General features: G+C 42.0%; 1 protein-coding gene across 3 annotated transcripts in view; it reads right to left on the reverse strand.

Annotated features, from left to right (window-relative positions):
* Positions 1-1080: 1080 nt before the first annotated feature.
* LOC115208374 (mRNA (2'-O-methyladenosine-N(6)-)-methyltransferase) overlaps positions 1081-22765 on the reverse strand; it is a 56284-nt gene continuing 34599 nt past the window's right edge. For all 3 annotated transcript variants that reach the window (XM_029776383.1, XM_029776384.1, XM_029776382.1), the window contains 2 exons: positions 7538-7713; positions 1081-4170 (listed from right to left, as the gene is read on the reverse strand). In XM_029776383.1, the coding sequence (XP_029632243.1) occupies positions 3822-4170; positions 7538-7713 (525 nt within the window). In that variant the 3' untranslated portion in view covers positions 1081-3821. The remainder of the gene's footprint in view (positions 4171-7537; positions 7714-22765) is intronic.

Raw genomic sequence — 22765 nt, forward strand, 5'->3', positions numbered from 1 at the left:
TTTCACTATCACCAAATATTTTGGTATATACTGACTGTTCCGCACTGCTATCAGCATATTGGGTTGTAACATTACGGTTGTAGTTACTAGCATGACAGTATACGTTTTTATTTCCCCAAAGTAATATCACACAATGAGCCAGATGTTTCCCCTTTGGCGTTTCCACTCACCACCAAATACGGTGACGAGAGGAAGCCCGGTGGCCGGCGGTGGGAGAAGATCGCGCGAGATGGATTTTGGCCGACATGCACATTTTCTCATCGATGAATCAATCGTTTGATCTCAATAGTTTTCTGTTCCTAAAACGTTACGAACAGAGTGCACTAAGTTTTGTAGACTTCACCCTTAGCCAACGTGTACAAATTGCGTTGTTTAGGAGTATAAGGCCGAATTTAGTTATTGCACTTATTCCACCCCGAGTGGGGCCGGTCTAAGGCACTGCATCTCAGTGCTAGAGGCGTCACTACAGACCCTGGTTCGATTTCAGGCTGTATCTCAACCGTCCGCGATTGGGAGTCCCATAGGGCAGCACACAATTGGCACAGCGTCATCCGGGTTAGGCCGTCATTGTTCCCCCCTTATCAATCTACACACCATGCAAAAACAGGTTTTTAGAAATTTCAGCAAATTATTATTTTTTAATTCAATTTAACTAGGCAAGTCAGTTATGAACAAATTCTTATTTACAATGATGGTCTACCCCGGCCAAACCCTAACGACGCTGGACCAATTGTGCGCCACCATATGGGACTCCCAATCACAGCTGGTTGTGATAGAGCCAGGAAGCGAACCAGGGTCTGTAGTGACGCCTCTAGCACTGAGATGCAGTGCCTTAGACTGCTGTACCACTCGGGAGGAAAACCATTAATTTAATCAGTTTTAGAATAAGGCTGTAACAAACAAAATGTGGAAAAAGTAAAGGGGTCTGAAGACTTTCCAAATGCACTGTAAGAGGAATGTAAAAACTATGGCAAAATGTATCTAATATTTTAAAGTCTGTGAGAGCTGTTCAAATTATGGTTCAAAGCCCAAAACATGTGGTGTCAGCAAATAAGTCAGCATCTTGAAGAGAGCCTAAAAACTAACTACGGTGTTCTAGTTTATTAGAAATCCAAATAACATACATAGTTTGACACATTTTACTGGGAGCAAATGTGATTCGGCGCATCTATATGCTGGTTCCAATGGAGATTATGTCACAACATTGAAAATTTACTCAGAGGGAACTAGGAAAATGAATGAATTCAGCATTTACATTCTCCTGATTCTTGCCCATAGGAATCACATTGAGAAAAACATTTATGGTATTAGATGCTCTACAGACAATAAATGACCATAAGGGTAAACCGATAGGGATAAATTAATGTATTCATACTCATCCTTTATGTAAAAAGTCTATGAATTGATTAAAGAATAAATATATTTCTTATGATTTAAGTTGTCAGAAATGTCATGCAAAATAAATTCCAAACATAAAATATGCTCTTACCAGAACAAAAAAAGAGAATTATAAAAATAAAACTAGTAATTTTGCTGGTTACACCTTAAGCATTACTAATGCAATCATACACACACACACACTTTTTTTTAATAACACTTTGGTTTAGTTTAAAACTATTTATATGTAATAAACGGTATAATACATACAGATTTATCTTAAATTATGTTAAATTAACTCAAATAAAAAAAATCATGGAACAGACAGCATAATTATTATTTTTGCTATCAGAGTTCAATACAATTGTGTAGCAGAGAAAAATAACATACTTCATACCAATTTTCTGTACAATATCTACACTTTGTTTTGCTGGTGACAGAAACATACTAGGATCAGGGTATATGACTGGTGCTCGACACACTAAAGCCAAAGAACGAATGGCTAGAGTTTGTCTCCAGGTTCTTGGGCACGATGCCAGACTTACTGTAGTAAGTATTATGTTCAAAGAGTAAGGCAACCATCATACATTTGCAACAGCATAAACAGAACCTTGCCTTATCCTCCAGTCCCATACCTAATTACTTTTCTATAAAAACCAAAATCCTAAGTATATACAAATGGGGCAAAGGCAAGTGAAGATTTCAGGTAAGAAACTTATGCCTAAACCCATTGTACAAGCATTCAGGCTATAGATAAGAATATATGCTGAGATGGCATAGTAGTGCGTGAGGATCATAGTTTACAAGGACAGAGACAATTAGTCACATAATGAGGAATTGTACAATAAACATTTGTATCTTCTTAGATTTTTTATACATTTTTTCTCTCGGCTAGATGACTGAGGCCGAGGTGAGTCACTTTGTCTGCATCCCTAATGACACCGTATTCCCTACATAGTGCACTACTTTTGACCAGAGCCCTATAAGCCCTAGTCAAAAGTAGTGCACTACATAGGGAAGATAGTGCCATTTGGGACGCAGTGAGACCTTCTGTTTTGCCATTTAAATATGTACATTCATTGTGCTGCCCAGTGATGCGTTCTAATATCATACTGGTGTAAACATATAAAAATATAAAATTGAGATTGGAGGGATTAAAAACAACATAACTATTCTATGTTTCCATGCCATACCACGCACTACAATGTGAAAATAATGCAACCAGGTTGAACACAATCACAGAATTTCCCCAAATGATGTTTAACGAGGGTATAATTTACATCAGGTATTATTTCATTTAGTACTTTACCATATTCTAGAGACGTGGATAGGGTTATAAGCAAAGGGACATACTGTATTTTGCTCAAGCCAGTTCAACAAATTTTGTCAGTTGTTTTGGATTTACACAGCGCAGGGGGAAAGGCATAGTAATTCAGCTGTTGCTCGAGCCAATGCTTACCAATGGTTTACAACATGTTGCCATTGTAAGATGTATTAATGGCCTGCATTTGCATTTATTGATTTTTTTTTTATTTTTTTTACAAAATTCAACTAATTGCAGATATGGAAATGGTGTATCGACTTGGCTGATATGGAACTACTACTCTGTGGTATGTGTGACCTGCATAACAATAACCGCTCTCGTTCAGTACTCTGAGGGTTTCCCAAACTCGATCCTGGGGCCCCCCCTAGGTGCCCGTTTTGGGTTTTCCCCTAGCACTACACAGCTGATTTAAAACATCCAACTCATCATCATGCTTTGATTATTTGAATCACTGTGTACTGCTAGGGCAAAAACCGAGCTTGGGAAACCCTGCTCTAACTTACTGATGTCTGTCCTATGTACAATGATTGCCTCTAAACTATTTGTAGGCTTAAGTGGGTTAGAAACATAGCTGCCTTATCACCCAACGACACATCTCGCTTCTGTACCTATTAAGGGATAGAGAGGATTTGGACAAACAAGACAAAAAACTTTTCCAAGGACTCACTTTTCAATTCCACACGTCAAAACCGACAACCAAGTCCTGCTGTCTGGGAGCAGATCACAATGTATGTCCCAAATGGCACCCTGATTTTGGACGCACTCTACGGGCAAAAGGCCAATGAACAAGGAATAGAATTACCCAATAATTACTGACAATGACAGCAACAATGATGGAAAAATAAATTCTAGTAAACCACTACCACTAGCTACATTGATAAAAAGCAACGAGAGATATAGTAAATAACGAGCAGAATCATAAAAACCTAGTAGAACTAATATTAAATAGTTGAGGCAGAGAAAGTAAACCTATTTTAGGGGGGAGGCCCTCCTTCGTAGGCCACCCAAGCGCCTGTGTAGTCCAGGGCCAAATCCTCACCCCACACTCTCTCAGTACCAGTTGTAGGGTCCCCCATCCCCAAAACGCACCTTACTCTCACCCATGTCCCCTCCCCTGCTTTTAAAGGCTGGCTGCCTCAGAAGGTGGTGTAGTATTTTCCAGAGGACTAGAAGTACTGCTGTTTTCCTGGCTAGCGGGTGATGTGTCCAAACTGGCCGATTGCTCAGGTGCCGTCTTGGCGGCAGTAGAGTCTTTGTTGCCCGACATCCCCGCACTGGCTGGGGAAGGCATAGTGGGCGCAGAGGAGGTGGAGGAGGGAACTGGGGAGCCCAATGCTCGCTGGGAGACCTGGTAGGCTGCCAGCAGCTCCTGGATGCGCTCCGGCGTGGGCTCCCACTTGGTGAAGCCGGCATCATTCTGCAGGAAGATGACCGCCGTGCCGTGGACTGCCTTGTAGTACATCTCCTCCCTGAGAGAGGAAATGAGAAAGACATTTAAACTCCCTTCATACAGTGCAATTAGACTGCAACTATGCTTGTGTCCTATTCAGGGTGCCTCCGGGAGAGTCCTTTTCGAAAGGGTACTTGGGCAGTTCCAAGTATAAAATGTGACTCATTTATCCACCCCAGCACAGGACAAAGATTTAAGATCAAAGGCCTGATTACCTGCATGTCCACCAATGTTGTTTACATGTTGAAATGTCCCTGCGGTCTGTCTTACATAGGGAAAACCCACCGAAGCCTTAAGACCCGGATCAGTGAGCACTGCAGCAATATACGGACAGGTGAAACAAAAAAATCTGGTTGATTTATTTATTTTTTTTAAATATAAGTTGGACATCCTATTAGTTCTCTGAGATACATTCGAATAGAAATGGTGAAGATGTCACGCATGGGAGGGGAAATAGAGGAAACTTCTTCAAAGGGAGTGCTAATTGAATAATGTTACACACACCCGCACTCAAAAGTTGACACCTCATTCAAGGGTTTTCTTTATTTTTACATTGTAGAATAATAGTGAAGACATCAACACTGTGAAATAACACATATGGAATGGAATCATGTAGTAAAAAAAAAAATTAATGCAGTCTCCTCTGAACAGTTGATGTTGAGATGTGTCTGTTACTTGAACTCTGTGAAGCATTTATTTGGACTGCAATCTGAGGCTGGTAACTCTAATTAACTTATTCTCTGCAGCAGAGGTAATGCTGGGTCTTAATTTCCTGTGGCGGTCCTCATGAGCGCCAGTTTCATCATAGCGCTTGATGGTTTTTGCAACTGCACTTGAAGAAACTTTCAAAGTTCTTGACATTTTCCAGATTGACTGACCTTCATATCTTAAAGTAGTGATGGATTGTTGTTTCTCTTAGCTTATTTGAGTTGCTCTTGCCATAATATGGACATTACCTTTTACCTGTATACCACCCATACCTTGTCACAACACAACTGATTGGCTCAAATGCATTAAGGAGGAACTTTGAACAAGGCACACCTGTTAATTGAAATGGATTCCAGGTGACTACCTCATGAAGCTGGTTGAGGGAATGCCAAGAGTGTGCAAAGTTGTCATCAAGGCAAAGGGTGGCTACTTTGAAGAATCTCAAAAATATTTAGAATTGTTTACCAAACTTTGCCTGGTACTGTATGTATGTATGTATGTATGTATGTATGTATGTATGGTGTGTGCGCGCATATATACACACACACACACACACACACACACACACACACACACACGAAGAAGTCGGAAGTTTACATACATCTTTGCCAAATACATTTAAACTCAGTTTCACAATTCCTGACATTTAATCCTAGTAAAAATCCCCTGGCTCAGGTCAGTTAGGATCGCCACTTTATTTTAAGAATGTTTAATGTCAGAATAATAGTAGCGAGAATGGTTTTTTTCAGCTTTTATTTCTTTCATCACATTCCCAGTGGGTCAGAAGTTTACATACACTCAATTAGTATTTGGTAGCATTGCCTTTTAATTGTTTAACTTGGGTTAAACGTTTTGGGTAGCCTTCCACAAGCTTCCCACAATAAGTTGTGAATATTGGCTCATTCCTCCTGACAGAGCTGGTAGAACTGAGTCAGGTTTGTAGACCTCCTTGTTCGCACACACTTTTTCAGTTCTGCCCACACATTTTCTACAGGATTGAGGTCAAGGCTTTGTGATGGCCACTCCAATACCTTGACTTTGTTGTTCTAAAGCCATTTTGCCACAACTGTGGAAGTATGCTTGGTGTCATTGTCCAGTTGGAAGACCTATTTGCGACCAAGCTTTAACTTCCTGACTGATGTCTTGAGATGTTGCTTCAACAGATCCACATAATTTTCCTTCCTCATGTCATCTATTTTGTGAAGTGCACCAGTCCCTCCTGCAACAAAGCACCCCCACAACATGATGCTAGCACCCCATGCATCACAGTTGGGATGGTGTTCTTCAGTTGGCAAGCCTTCCCCCTTTTCTTCCAAACATAACGATGGTCATTATGGCCAAACAGTTCTATTTTTGTTTTATCAGACCAGAGGACATTTCTCCAAAAAGTACAATCTTTGTCCCAAATGTGCAGTTGCAAACCGTATTCTGGCTTTTTATGGCGGTTTTGGACCAGTGGCTTCTTCCTTGCTTAGCGACCTTTCAGGTTATGTTGATATAGGACTTGTTTTACTGTGGATATAGATACTTTTGTATCTGTCCTCCAGCATCTTCACAAGGTCCTTTGCTGTTGTTCTGGGATTGATTTGCACTTTTCGCACCAAAGTACATTCATCTCTAGGAGACAGAACGAGTCTCCTTCCTGATCGGTATGACGGCTGCATGGTCCCATGGTGTTTATACTTGCGTACTATTGTTTGTACAGATGAACATGGTACCTTCAGGTGTTTGGAAATTGCTCCCAAGGATGAACCAGACTTGTGGAGGTCTACAAGTTTTTTTACTGAGTTCTTGGCTGATTTCTTTGGATTTTCCCATGATGTCAAGCAAAGAGGCACTGAGTTTGAAGGTAGACCTTGAAATACATCCACAGGTACACCTCCAACTGAGTCAAATTATGTCAATTAGCCTATCAGAAGCTTCTCAAGCCATGACATCATTTTCTGGAATTTTCCAAGCTGTTTAAAGGCAGTCATTTTAGTGTATGTAAACTTCTGAACCACTGGAATTGTGATACAGTGAATTATAAGTGAAATAATCTGTCTGTAAACAATTGTTGGAAAAATTACGTGTGTCATGCACAAAGTAGATGTTCTAACCGAGTTGCCAAAACTATAGTTTGTTAACAAGAAATTTATGGAGTGGTTGAAAAACGAGTTTTGATGACTCCAACCTAAGTGTATGTAAACTTCCGACTTCAACTGTATATTAGGACCTTCCCCCCAACTGGGATATGGATGCCTGATGACCTGAAGGTCGAAATGTTGTTATAATAAAATCACCTGGCCGCATGACCAGCAGTGTGCAGCGTTTTCCTTTTTATTTGTATAAATTCACCTACAACTTCAGCACCTGCAAAAAGTACCTGAATGTGCGTATGTTCTTCAGCTTTTGTATCACAATACAACCATACTTGATTTTCCATGGCATAAAAAGAACCCATGAAATACACTACACCAATTGGTTCTTTATGTCAAATATTGTGTGCTATAGGTTGGAAAATAAACAAACGTGACAACACAAGACTTTGTTTCCAGAATAAGGGCGGTTTTCATCAAGAAATTAAGTCTGCTTCATATTTTGTTTCATTGCCATGATACTTCTAAGTAGCACGATACTGGTATCTTGACAACCCTAGTCAGAAAAATGGAAGTGACTCTACAGCGTTGGACACTCACTTCTTGCAGATGTGCTGCGAGCCGCTGCGGTACTCGTGCTCAAAGGCGGGCACCGACATATGATGGCGGCGGAAGGCGCTGGTCTCCATGCGGTTGAGGGCCGGGGTCAGTGGATCTCGCCACTCCGGGATGAAGATGATGAAGGACAGGGGCTCACTGGACTTCTCCAATAGTTCCTACAGGACACAGTACATTATTCAATAAAAACTCTCCCTGGTATTCAAAAAGGGAACAGATAAAAATGGAAGTCCTGCCGATTTTCTCCTTATACATAGTAGGATCTAAACAGATGGTGTGGTTCATGGACTCAGACCACTTTTGAAGTACAAACATATTGGAAAACTGAGGGGTGAATGTTCACTTTAAATGTGTTTCAAGTTCTGTCACATTACATTTTAGTCGTTTAGCAGACGCTCTTATCCAGAGCGACTTACAGTAGTGAATGCATACATTTCATACATTTTTTTCTCCGTACTGGTCCCCCGTGGGAATCGAACCCACAACCCTGGTGTTGCAAACACCATGCTCTACCAACTGAGCCACAGAAGGCCTTGCACAAGCACAGTGAAATACCTTTCTTACAAGCGCTAACTCCAACAATGCAGCATTCAATAACAATGTAATACTACATATAACAAGGTAGAACAAAAAATAAACGAGACATAAAAATAAGAACACAATAAAGTCAGGTCAAGACCCTTGTGAGGACAACGAGCATGCAGAAGAGCTTCCTTGAGACGGTTTCTGAGAGTTTGCGCAGAAATTCTTAAGTTTGCAAACCCACAGTTTCATCAGCTGTCCGGGTGGCTGGTCTCAGACGATCCCGCAGGTGAAGAAGCTGGATGTGGAGGTCCTGGGCTGGCGTGGTTAAATGTGGTCTGCGGTTATGAGGCTGGTTGGTCATACTGCCAAATTCTTTTAAATGATGTTGGAGGCAGCATATGGTAAAGAAATGAACATAAAATTATCTGGCAACAGCTCTGGTGGACCTTCCTGCATGCCAACTCCACACTCCCTCAAAACTTGAGACATCTGTGGCATTGTGTCGTGTGAGAAAACTGCACGTTTTAGAGTTGCCTTTTATTGTCTCCAGCACAAGGTTCACCTGTGTAATGATCATGCTGTATAATCAGCTTATTGATATGCCACACCTGTCAGGGGGATGCTCACTAACAGCGATGTGAACAGATTTGTTCCAAAAATTGGAGAGGAATAATATTTTTGTGCGTATGGAACATTTCTGAGATCTTTTATTTCAGCTCACGAAACCAACACTTTACATGTTGCGTTTATATTTATAAAATAAACAGTAGTAGCAGTGTATATGATGATTGCATGTCAGTGGGTGTGTGTAGAGTCAGTATAAATGTATCTGCATATTATGTGTGTGAACAAATTATGGAGTGTTTGTATGTGTGTTAGAGTGTCAGTGTGCGTAGTGTGCAGGGACCTGTGAGTGTGCATGGAGACAGTGCAAAAATAAGACTAAAATATAAAAGGTCAACTCAGATAGCCCGTGTAACCATTTTGTTAGCTATTTAGCAATGTTATGGCATTGGGATAAAAAAAGCTGTTCAGGAGCCTGTTGTCAGACTTGATGCACCGGTATCGCTTGCTGTGTGGAAGCAGAGAGAACAGTCCATGGCTTGGGTGGTTGGAGTCTAACGATTTTCTGGGCTTTCCTTCCACACCGCCTGATATAAAGGTCCTTGGATGGCAGGGAGCTCAGCCACAGTGATGCGATCGAGGGAAGTTCTATTGCCATAACAAGCGGTGATGCAGCTAGTCAAGATGGTACAGCTGTAGAACTTTAAGGGCCCATGGCAAACCTTTTCAACCTCTTGAGGGAGTTGACTGTGTGCGTGGGCCATTTTAAGTTCTTAGCGATTTGGACAGAGGAACTTAAAGCTCCACTGCAGTCCCGTCGATGTAGTAGAAGCGTGCTCACCACCCCCCCTTTCCGGTAGTCCACGATCAGCTCCTTGGTCTTACTGACGTTGAGGGAGAGGTTGTTGTTCCGGCCCCACACTGCCAGGTCACTGACCACCTCTCTGTAGGTTGTATCATCAATGCCGGTGATCAGGCATAACACAGTTGTGTGGTCAGCAAACTTGATGATGGTGTTGGAGTCGAGCGTGACCACACAGTTATGGGTGAACTAGGGCTGTGACGGTCACAAAACCGGTGATTGTCAAGCAAATAACTGTCGGTCTCACAGTAATTGACCGTTAATTAACAAACACATTTAGCATCTCCTGGCTTCCACACACAGCCTACAAGCCAGTGATGCAGACCTTTGGAACATCTACATTTTAAAGTCTAATAAATCCATATAATATAGCCTACACTATCATAATAAATTCTATTTATTTTAGACAGGTCTAAAGAAGCATGATATGAAGAAAATATAGTCTATTTCAGAAGAACAGAATAGCATACTCTGAGTTGTCCTTAAGTTAGGCCCTGATCTGGCTATACAATATGGCTGTGGACTACACTAGTTCATTTAGCAGACTCGATTTGGTTAGAATTCCATGGCATTATTTTATAGTATGAAGAATACAATTGAACAAAGCTGAATAAAATAGAAAGGATATTTTCTCCAAAAGGAAATGAGGGAGTGTGCACATACGGCTATTCTGTGTTGAGCGATTAACAAAGAAATAGGTATTACTATATGCTCAATTTAGAGTTATTAATGTAACGTTAGTTGTTCTACAACTGTTGGACTATATGTTTTGACTTGACTTTTAATACATTGTAAGGCTGCATGATGCGACTGAATTTTAGAAAAAGTTATTTGAAAAGGCATGAGCTATGCTTTGTTTTTTGCGAAGGCTGTTCACACTACATCAGTCTCTCATTCACAATTTGACAAGCACATGATAATGCCTAGAATTTCACGGCGACATCCTGTGTGGCGCCATAATTCACCCTAAAAAAAGTGACCAGTGGCCGTTGTGCCCTTCTCCCCGAGTGCTCCGAATCAACTCTCACTCACATGGCTCTCCATCATGGGATCGAGTCAGCCAACAAGATGAGTAGGCCTAATGAACAGCAAAGCACTTGCCTATGTCAATCTACTATCCCCCATAGTACAAAAGTCAACTTATTCTATTCTGTACGAGAAATAAATATTCCAAACATAGTCTGGGACAGTTGCGGGATGCGATAGATCCAAAATGAATACAACTACTTGCATCAAAATACCTTTTTTACGCAATGTGGCTGACGCAACAGATCAGCACGTTTAACTTAAAATGTTGATAAACTATTAGGCTATTTCTTCAAATTACAAGTGCAGCATTGCGCACATGGCAGTAGGCTATAAGCGCAAATGTTCCACTGGCAGGAAACATCATTATCAAAAGTTACCGCAAATGCAATAATGCATGTACAGTGGTTGCTCCACTAAAAGTTTTGCGATTATGCTGCTGGACTTAGATGTAATTTGTGGTTTAGTACGGTACCCTGCATCACCGCTTCATTGCTCCAGACCAGTGCAAGGGGGAGTTAGAGCACTGACTATGTTTTTGGATCCTACTGTGTCTGACAATGAATGGGCGACATACACTTAAAAAGAAACTGATAATTGTGCACGACTTCAGTTTTACTTACTAAAACTGTTGTCACACTAAGGTTTTCATTTTATTTTGACTGGAATATGTTCCGGGATTCCTCCAATGGCATTGAGTACAACACCACATCGGTCATTGGCTTCATCAATAAGTGCATCAATGACGTGACCGTACGTACATACCCAAACCAGAAGCCATGGATTACAGACAACATCCGCACTGAGCTAAAGGCTAGAGCTGCCACTTTCAAGGAGCGGGACTCTAACCCGGAATCTTATAAGAAATCCGGCTATGCCCTCCGATGAACCATCAAACAGGCAAAGCATCAAAATCGTACTACACCAGCTCTGACGCTCGTCGGATGTGGCAGGGCCTGCAAACCATTACAGACTACAGAGGGAAGCACAGCCGAGAGCTGCCCAGTGACAAGAGCCTACCGGATGAGTTAAACTACTTCTATGCTCGCTTTGAGGCAAATAACCCTGAAACAGGCATGAGAGCACCAGCTGTCCCGGAAGACTGCAGAGAGCGTGATCACACAGCCGATGTGAGTAAGACCTTTAGACAGGTCAACATTCACAAGGCCACAGGGCCAGACGGATTACCAGGACATGTACTGCGAGCATGCGCTGACCAACTAGCAATTGTCTTCACTGACATTTTCAACCTCTCCCTGTCCGAGTCTGTAATACCAACATGTTTCAAGCAGACCACCATAGTGCCTGTGCCCAAGAACACTAAGGTAACCTGTCTAAATGACTACCGACCCGTAACACTCACGTCTGTAGCCTTAAGTGCTTTGAAAGGCTGGTCATGGCTCACATCAACACCATCATCCCAGAAAACCTACACCCACTCCAATTTGCATACCGCCCCAACAGATCCACAGATTATGCAGTCTCTATAGCACTCCACACTGCCCTTTCCCACCTGGACAATAGGAACACCTATGTGAGAATGCTATTCATTGACTACAGCTCAGCGTTCAACACCATAGTGCCCTCACAGCGCATCAATAAGCTAAGGGCCCTGGGACTAAACACCTCCCTCTGCAGCTGGATCCTGGACTTCCTGACGGGCCTGCCCCCAGGTGGTAAGGGTAGGTAACAACACATTCGCCACACTGATCCTCAACACGGGGGGCCCCTCAGGGGTGTGTGCTCAGCCCCTTCCTGTACTCCCCGTTCACTCATGACCGCACGGCCAGGCATCATTAAATTTGCCGATGACAACAGTGGTAGGCCTAATCACAGACAACAACGAGACAGCAAATAGGAACAATAGGGAGGAGGTCAGAGACCTGGCTGTGTGGTGCCAGGACAACAACCTCTCCCTTAACGTGATCAAGACAAAGGAGATAATTGTCGACTACAGGAAAGAGGACCGAACACGCAGCCATTCTCATCGACGGGGCTGTAGTGGAGCAGGTTGAGAGCTTCAAGTTCCTTGGTGTCCACATCACCAACAAACTAAAATGGTGTAAGCACACCATGACAGTCATGAAGTGAGCACGACAAAACCTATTCCCCCTCAGGAGACAATATTTGGCATGGGTCCTCAGATCCTCAAATAGTTCTAGAGCTGCACCATCGAGAGCATCCTGACTGGTTGCATCACTGCCTGGTATGGCAACTGCTAGGCCTCCAACCGCAAAGGCACTACAGAGGGTACTGCAAACGGCCCAGTACATCACTGGGGCCAAGCTTCCTGCCATCCAAGACCTCTATACCAGGCGGTGTCAGAGGAAGGCCCTACAAATTGTCAAAGACTCCAGCCACCCTAGTCATAGATAGTTCTCCCTGCTACCAGGCGGCACCGGAGCGCCAAGTCTAGGTCCAAGAGGCTTCCAAACAGCATCTACCCCCAAGCCATAAGACTCCTGAACATCTAGTCAAATGGCTACCCAGACTATTCGCATTGCTGCCCCCACCCCCTCCACACCACTCTGTTGTCATCTATGCATAGTCACTTTAACTCTACCTACATGTACATACTACCTCAACTAACCGGTGCACTAACCCCCGCACATTGACTCTGTACCAGCACCCCCCTGTATATGTTGTTATTTTTTACTGTTGCTCTTTAATTGCTTGTTACTTTTCTCTCTTATCCGTATTTTTTGAAACTGCACTGTTGGTTAGGGGCTCGTAAGTAGGCATTTCACTGTAAGGGCTACACACCTGTTGTATTCGGCGCATGTGACTATTAAAATTTGATTTGAAATCTATAAAATGTTTAAACAAAGCGATTATTATTATTATTATTTTAGAATTATATAAAAGCCCCTTGGATATTCTCACAGATATATGATTAACCCTGCTATTAGCAGGACAATATAACTTGGTCATGGCTACCTAGTGGCGCACAATGGGATTGCCTTGCAGTTCTCCAGCTGTATCCACCGATACAGTTCAAGGCACGAGGGCAGGGGGCATGGGATGGGCCGCAGAGCCGCGCACAGAAGACGGACCTAGGCCATGGGAAAGGGAGGAGGAGGAAGGGTGGACCCCCACCCCACCGGGTAGCACAAGAGCAACACTTAAAGGAGCATTGCACTAATAATGGCGCTGACTTAGGGAAACGTTCCCGCTGTTCTTAGTGCCAGTCTGCACACTCAAACTAAAACAATGTAATTAATAATGGCATCTTTATGCTTTCGTTAATAAAATAATGATAAATATACTCTTTCAAAACGCAGATGTTTATTTAGTTATGGATCCATAACAAATTACTAAGGGAATAAATATCACTGAATTACAGAAATATTGGAACAAAGTTGTCTAATGAAGGTAAACAAAATTGTTACTTACTGGAAATTACTCTTTCAAAACAAACATGGTCACGTTGTACAGCGCCATTATGCTATTAGCAGGTAGCTGGACAAGAGACTTGCCTAGGAGGGTAGGGGGAGAATTCCATCATCAAATGTATTTCTTAGTTAGGTTGGCTGTATCACAACCGGCCGTGATTGGTTGCAATTTCAATACAATAAGTATTATTATTATTATTATGGATCACATCCAACCGTGATTGGGAGTCCCATAGGGCGGCACACAATTGGCTCAGCGTTTCTCTCCCTCTAAAAACAGAAAAATGTTTTGGCCTTTACAAATATTATTTTGGCCTTTATTCAGATTACAAAATCGCTCACTTTCGTTTTTTGAAAACAAAATAACCTCCAAAATATTGTTTAGGTTTATGGCACAGTCATATAGCGGCACCTACATAAAGCTGAGTGACTTACTCATTCATGGCTTTGGATCAAAATAAATAAAAGTACCAACATTCTTTCTGATAGCCTTTAATACATAAAATGTTTTTGATATCCTGACCTGGACACCATGTACAGCATTACAATAGCCCATTATGGGTTATTACCTTTACAAACACCTCTCTGTATATTGATACTTTATTGATGGGGCCTCCCCAGTGGCGCAGCTGTCTAAGTCACCGCATTGCAATGCAAAATGCGTTGCTACAGATACCGGTGTCGGCCGCCACCGGGAGATTATATAGAATCCTCCAATCCTCTATATGTAATTATTGGCGGAGAGTCACGTCATATTTTTTGAGAACTGTGGACGACATGAGTCTCACTAGTGTTGAGTAATGCGCTGTTAAAAGTGGTGAAGGTCTTATTTATTTAAAGAGCATATTGAAGTTAGAAGCAATAGGATTTGAAGCAATAGCCTACAACTATTTTAGCACCGTTTTGCACTACTCTGAGACAAGCATGGGGACTGGTCTTGATAAATCAATTAGATATTTATTTTGACTGAAACTCCTTTTGGGTATTGGTTAGACTACAATTATACAATTGGGGTGTAGAAATGTTATGCTCTTAGTGTAACCTTTAGTTAACTAGGCAAGTCAATTAAGAACAAATTCTTATTTACAAGGACAGCCTACTCCTTCCTCCCCGTCTGGGAATTGAACCCCGGTCTCCCACGTGCCCTCACGACACGGGGATTATTTAGCTAAATAGCCAAATACTATAGCCTACTCCCGAATGTTATTTACCATTCCATCCTTACGGAAAGCAAGAGGGTTTTTTCGTTTTTCTTGGAATAGAAACACCATAATATTAATCAAATTAATTAAGCAACACTTCTTAAAAATCAGTCCCATATACAGTCGTGGCCAAAAGTTTTGAGAATGACACAAAAATGTATTTTCAAAGTCTGCTGCCTCAGTTTGTATGATGGCAATTTGCATATACTCCAGAATGTTATGAAGAGTGACCAGATGAATTGCAATTAATTACCAAGTCCCTCTTTGCCATGCAAATGAACTGAATCCCCAAAAAACATTTCCACTGTATTTCAGCCCTGCCACAAAAGGACCAGCTGACATCATGTCAGTGATTCTCTCGTTAACACAGGTGTGAGTGTTGACGAGGACAGGGCTGGAGATCACTCTGTCATGCTGATTGAGTTCGAATAACAGACTGGAAGCTTCAAAAGGAGGGTGGTGCTTGGAATCATTGTTCTTCCTCTGTCAACTGTGGTTACCTGCAAGGAAACACGTGCCGTCATCATTGCTTTGCACAAAAAGGGCTTCACAGGCAAGGATATTGCTGCCAGTAAGATTGCACCTAAATCAACCATTTATCAGATCATCAAGAACTTCAAGGAGAGCGGTTCAAATGTTGTGAAGAAGGCTTCAGGGCACCCAAAAAAGTCCAGCAAGCGCCAGGACCGTCTCCTAAAGTTGATTGAGCTTCGTGATCAGGGCACCGCCAGTACAGAGCTTGCTCAGGAATGGCAGCAGGCAGGTGTGAGTGCATCTGCACGCACAGTGAGGCGAAGACTTTTGGAGGATGGCCTGGTGTCAAGAAGGGCAGCAAAGAAGACACTTCTCTCCAGGAAAAACATCAGGGACAGACTGATATTCTGCAAAAGGTACAGGGATTGGACTGCTGAGGACTGGGGTAAAGTCAATTTCTCTGATGAATCCCCTTTCTGATTGTTCGGGCATCTGGAAAAAAGCTTGTCCGGAGAAGACAAGGTGAGCGCTAACATCCGTCCTGTGTCATGCCAACAGTAACGCATCCTGAGACCATTCATGTGTGTGGTTGCACCTTGCCATAAGGCAAAACTAAGTGGCTCGCAGAACAAAACATCGATATTTTGGGTCCATGGCCAGGAAACTCCCCAGACCTTAATCCCATTGAGAACTTGTGGTCAATCCTCAAGAGGCGGGTGACAAACAAAACCCCACAAATTCTGACAAACGCCAAGCATTGATTATGTAAGAATGGGCTGCCATCAGTCAGGATGTGGCCCAGAAGTTAATTGACAGCATGCCAGGTAAGATTGCAGAGGTCTTGAAAAAGAAGGGTCAACACTGCAAATATTGACTCTTTGCATCAACTTCATGTAATTGTCAATAAAAGCCTTTGACACTTATGAAATGCTTGTAATTATACTTCAGTATTCCATAGTAACATCTGACAAAAATATCTAAAGACACTGAAGCAGCAAACTTTGTGGAAATTAATATTTGTGTCATTCAAAATTTTTGGCAACGACTGTACTATGTTCTTATAAAAAACAAAAAAAGGTTATTACATCCACTATTGAAGGCTGTCAAATGCTTCTCAAAGATGCCTTCTGGAGGTCAAACTAGCATTAATGGTATCAGTAGTTGGCACTTAAATATCGTGAAATAGAATTCTGTTGCCGCAGTACGCTGCAACTTTTAAAGGACGAACCACTAATGCTTTAATTAGGTGTGTTTTTATGGTGAAAATGATCTTCCCCAAACTTGAAACTCACGCACTGCTTATGTACAGTGGGGGAAAAAAGTATTTGATCCCCAGCTGATTTTTTACGTTTGCCCACTGACAAAGAAAGGATCAGTCTATAATGTTAATGGTAGGTTTATTTGAACAGTGAGAGACAGATACAAAAATATCCAGAAAAACGCATGTCAAAAATGTTATAAATTGATTTGCATTTTAATGAGGGAAATAAGTATTTCACCCCCTCTCAAATCAGAAAGATTTCTGGCTCCCAGGTGTCTTTTATACAGGTAACGAGCTGAGAATAAGAGCACACTCTTAAAGGGAGTGCTCCTAACCGCAGCTTGTTACCTGTAAAAAAGACACCTGTCCACAGAAGCAATCAATCAATCAGATTCCAAACTCTCCACCATGGCCAAGACCAAAGAGCTCTCCAAGGATGTCAGGGACAACATTGTAGACCTACACAAGGCTGGAATGGGCTACAAGACCATCGCCAAGCAGCTTGGTGAGAAGGTGACAACATTTGGTGCGATTATTCGCAAATGGAAGAAACACAAAAGAACTGTCAATATCCCTCGGCCTGGGGCTCCATGCAAGATTTCAGCTCGTGGAGTTGCAATGATCATGAGAATGGTGAGGAATCAACCCAGAACTACACGGGAGGATCTTGTCAATGATCTCAAGGCAGCTGGGACCATAGTCAACAAGAAAACAATTGGTAACACACTACGCCGTGAAGGACTGAAATCCTGCAGTGCCCGCAAGGTCCCCCTGCTGAAGAATACATATACATGCCCGTCTGAAGTTTGCCAATGAACATCTGAATGATTCAGAGGACAACTGGTGAAAGTGTTGTGGTCAGATGAGACCAAAATGGAGCTCTTTGACATCAACTCAACTCGCCGTGTTTGGAGGAGGAGGATTGCTGCCTATGACCCCAAGAACACCATCTCCACCGTCAAACATGGAGGTGGAAACATTATGCTTTGGGGGTGTTTTTCTTCTAAGGAGACAGGACAACTTCACCGCTTCAAAGGGACGATGGACGGGGCCATGTACCGTCAAATCTTGGGTGAGAACCTCCTTCCCTAAGCCAGGGCATTGAAAATGGGTCGTGGATGGGTATTCCAGCATGACAATGACCCAAAACACACGGCCAAGGCAACAAAGGAGTGGCTCAAGAAGAAGCACATTAAGGTCCTGCAGTGGCCTAGCCAGTCTCCAGACCTTAATCCCATAGACAATCTGTGGAGGGAGCTAAAGGTTCGAGTTGCCAAACGTCAGCCTCGAAACCTTAATGACTTGAAGAAGATCTGCAAAGAGGAGTGGGACAAAATCCCTCCTGAGATGTGTGCAAACCTGGTGGCCAACTACAAGAAACGTCTGACCTCTGTGATTGCCAACAAGGGTTTTGCCACCAAGTACTAAGTCATGTTTTGCAGAGGGGTCAAATACTTATTTCCCTCATTAAAAAGCAAATCATTTTATAACATTTTTGACATGCGTTTTTCTGGATTTTTTTGTTGTTATTCTGTCTCTCACTGTTCAAATAAACCTACTATTAAAATTATAGACTGATCCTTTGTTAGTGGGCAAACGTACAAAATCATCAGGGGATCAAATACTTTTTTCCCCCACTGTATGCCAGTTAGGCTCTATACCTCTCGTAAAGCGGATTAAATGTGCTTAATTGTAAGAAGTTATTTGGCCACTTTAGTTGTGATACAAACCTTTTCAAAACATATAGGCATACGGGCTAGGCTACATAAGGTGTGAAACTATGACAAAAAGAGTTTTAAAAAAGGCATTGTTTCTTATGCTGGGCATCATTCACAAGTGATAACATATCGTTCACAAGTGATAGGCTAATATTGTCACCCATCAGACTATTCTTGATTTAATCTTGTTTTTACATATACTAAATAATATATACAGTGCCTTGCAAAAGTACTCATCCCCCTTGGCATTTTTCCTATTTTGTTGCATTACAACCTGTAATTTAAATTGATTTTTATTTGGATTTCATGTAATGGACCTACACAATAGTCCAAATTGGTGAAGTGAAATGAAAAAAAGAACGGAAAAGTGGTGCATGCATATGTATTCACCCCCGTTCCTATGAAGCCCCTAAATAAGATCTGGTGCAACCAATTACCTTCAGAAGTCACATAAACACTTAGATTGCACACAGGTGGACTTTATATAAGTGTCACATGATCTCAGTATATTCTGTTCTGAAAGGCCCCAGAGCCTGCAACACCACTAAGCAAAGGGTACCACCAAGCAAGCGTCATCATGAAGACCAAGGAGCTCTCCAAACAGGTCAGGGACAAAATTGTGGAGAAGTACAGATCAGGGTTGGGTTATAAATAAATATCCCAAACCTTGAACATCCCACGGCGCACCATTAAATCAATTATTAAAAAATGGAAAGAATATGGCACCACAACAAACATGCCAAGAGAGGGCCACCCACCAAAACTCTCAGACCAGGCAAGGAGGGCATTAACCAGAGGCGAAAATAGACCAAAGATAACCCTGAAGGAGCTGCAAAGCTCCACAGTGGAGATTGGAGTATCGGTCAATAGGACCACTTTAAGACGTACACTCCACAGAGCTGGGCTTTACGGAAGAGTGGCCAGAAAAAAGCCATTGCTTAAAGAAAAAAAAAAGCAAACACATTTGGTGTTCGCCAAAAGGCATGTGGGAGACTCCCCAAACATATGGAAGAATGTACTCAGGTCAGATGAGACTAAAATGAAGCTTTTTGGCCATCAAGGAAAACGCAATGTCTGGCGCAAACCCAACACCTCTCATCACCCCGAGAACACTATCCCCACAATGAAGCATGGTGGTGGCAGCATCATGCTGTGGGGATGTTTTTCCATAGACAGGGACTGAGAAACTGGTCAGAATTGATGGATGGAATGATGGATGGAGATAAATACAGGGAAATTCTTGAGGAAAACCTGTTTCAGTCTCGAAGAGATTTGAAACTGCGACGATGGTTCACCCTCCAGCAGAACAATGACCCTAAGCGTACTGCTAAAGCAACACTTGAGTGGTTTAAGGGGAAACATTTAAATGTCTTGGAATGGCCTATTCAAAGCCCAGACCTCAATCCAATTGAGAATCTGTGGTATGACTTAAAGATACACCAGCAGAACCCATCCAACTTGAAAGAGCTGGAGCAGCTTTGCCTTGAAGAATGGGCAAAACTCCCAGTGGCTAGATGTGCCAAGCTTATAGAGACATACCCCAAGAGACTTGCAGCTGTAATTGCTGTAAAAGGTGGCTTCACAAAGTATTGACTTTGAGGGGGGTGAATAGTTATGCACGCTCAAGTTCTGTTTTTTTGTCTTATTTCTTGTTTGTTTCATAATAAAAAATATTTTGCATCTTCAAAGTGGTAGGCATGTCGTGTAAATCAAATGATACAAATCTCCCCCCCAAAACATTTTAATTCCAGGTTGTAAGGCAACAAAATAGGAAAAATGCCAAGGGGGGTGAATACTTTCTCAAACCACTGTATGTGTGAAATTTGTTTTGATTTAGAAAGGACCATTATCAAGGACCTGTAACAGGGAAACCTCAAACCAGGGGCAGTGGGAAAAAATACATGTCATCTATGCACTTAAATAGCAAATGGAGGAGGCTTTTCGTGTCATTCATCTATGCACTTAAATAGCAAATGGAGGAGGCTTTCGTGTCATTCATTTTCATGCCAGCCAGTTTGGCTATACTCCTGTTGTAAATATAAGCAATGTGCTTAATAATAGGAAAATAGAGAAATAGCCTATAGAAAGCTGATGGGATCATCCTCGTTAGTAGATACCATCACTGTTTTCTCACGCAATTGCATAGCCTATAGAAATGCTGCGCAACATGAGCTCATATGCTCTCATGAAGTGTTTGATTAGATTTTCGATTACATTTGCATTGATGTCAGAGTGATTAGAGTGACAATAAAGTGCTAAGTACCAGGCAGTTAGCAAGTTTGGTAGGCTACTAATGACCAGCAGCAGCATCAGAGCTTGGAAATGCTTACCGTAATTTCTGGACTATAAGCCGCAACTTTTTTCCCACGCTTTGAACCTCGCGGCTTAAACAATGACGCGGCTAATATATGGATTTTTCCCGCTTTCAAAAAAAATGTTCTCAAAAAAACTCAGTTTTTTGGCCGCATGAAGCTTTCATTAGACTAATGAAATTGCCGAACAGGGTTAACCCTTTCACAAGTACCATCACACGGGGTGTGATCATTCTACAGTGGTCCCTGAAGCGTACGATCACACCCCGTGTGATTAGAACACTCATTTAGAACGGCCAGTTTCGAATGACGCAACAATCAGCATTTGAGCTAGCCACACTTTTTTCCCAGAAACTATTAATACAAACACAGTCCTTACAAAGTTATCTCCAGAATGTGAGCAGTTTATTTTTGGATGCAATGTTCAGATATTCACAGAAGTATATATAGCACAACACAATCATCCTAACCGGAAAAATGTAGGCTACATTTGTCCTAGCGCTAACTGAGGAAAGATTGACCCAACACAAGCAGTCATATTTTCTAACTCTCGGCTGACGTAAACTACAATATGAATTAGCTAATAGCAATTACTATGTATAATTAATCACATCACGGGTGAGCTCACCATTGATCGAAATAATTAGGTAAAACACTTTCTAGAAATCGAAAGTTATCCGACGATTAGCTTCAGCGCGCAGCCACGCATTTTTTCCTCACAGAAACCGAAGATAATAAGAGAAGACAAGATGAGTTTGGTCTGTTTATAGTATGCATGTTGAAGGGGTGTGTTATCTACCGTCGTTCACATCCCACCATTCATTTCCGGAAGTCCTCAAAAAATTAGTTAACTCTTACTTACCTCATTTTGTTATAACATCTTTGGTCAAACAGACGATTACGTGAAACCCAGAATGCATTGTATGTCAACAAACATGGCTCCATACACATAGCTGGAATTAGCTTAGCTCATCATAATCAGTACAACCTTCAAAACATTATTTTACACACATACTATGCGCCCATTACAATTTATGCAAAAATCGTAACGCATGATTTATCACGGGTAATTGAAAAACGTGAATAAAATACTAAATATATCAATAATACCACACAAAACATTTTCTGATAGTGATACAAATGGTGCGTGCAGGCAGTCAATCACGGTAACCTCTCACTCCCACTCTGAGCCATTCAGTGTTGTTGTTTATGTAACAATCACATTCTGGAATGGAGAGAACGTTCGAACATCACGTGCATAAAAAAACTCACGCTGGGGCGACCGATAGAGATATTTGGAACTCACGCGTGAAAGGGTTTTAAGGTCAAATAACTTTTTTGTGGCCGGCGTGGGTCCTGACAGCGTGGAGCATTGTCAAAAAATCCACTATCATCAACGGGTTTCGAAAGGCTGGACTGCTGCGTGTTGAAGAGGGCTCAGCGGGGGATTTGCCTCTGGATGAAAATGACGAGAGCGACAATGAAAACGATCCAATATCGGATGAAGCAATTCTGAGGCTATTCAACCCCGACACCGAAGAAAGATAGTGACCAATGACTTTCTTGGTAGGCTACTGTTTACTGCAAATGTTTTATTTTTTGTTACAAGCCGTGTTTCGTTAAAGCCTATTTATTTTTGTTACAAGCCGTGTTTCGTTAAAGCCTGTGTAAAGTTAATTTGTTTCAATGTACAGGTAGGCACCTGCGGCTTATAGACATGTGCGGCTTATTTATGTTCAAAATAATATTATTATTTTTTAATTCAGTGGGTGCGGCTTATATTCAGGTGTGCTCAATAGTCCGGAAATTACGGTAATTACCATGACTAAACGGTCACGTGGAATTTGACTGTCTTCATGACCGCTGGTGTGGCG

The sequence above is a fragment of the Salmo trutta genome, chromosome 14 (assembly GCF_901001165.1).
Source record: "Salmo trutta chromosome 14, fSalTru1.1, whole genome shotgun sequence".
In the NCBI taxonomy this organism is placed as follows: domain Eukaryota; kingdom Metazoa; phylum Chordata; class Actinopteri; order Salmoniformes; family Salmonidae; genus Salmo; species Salmo trutta.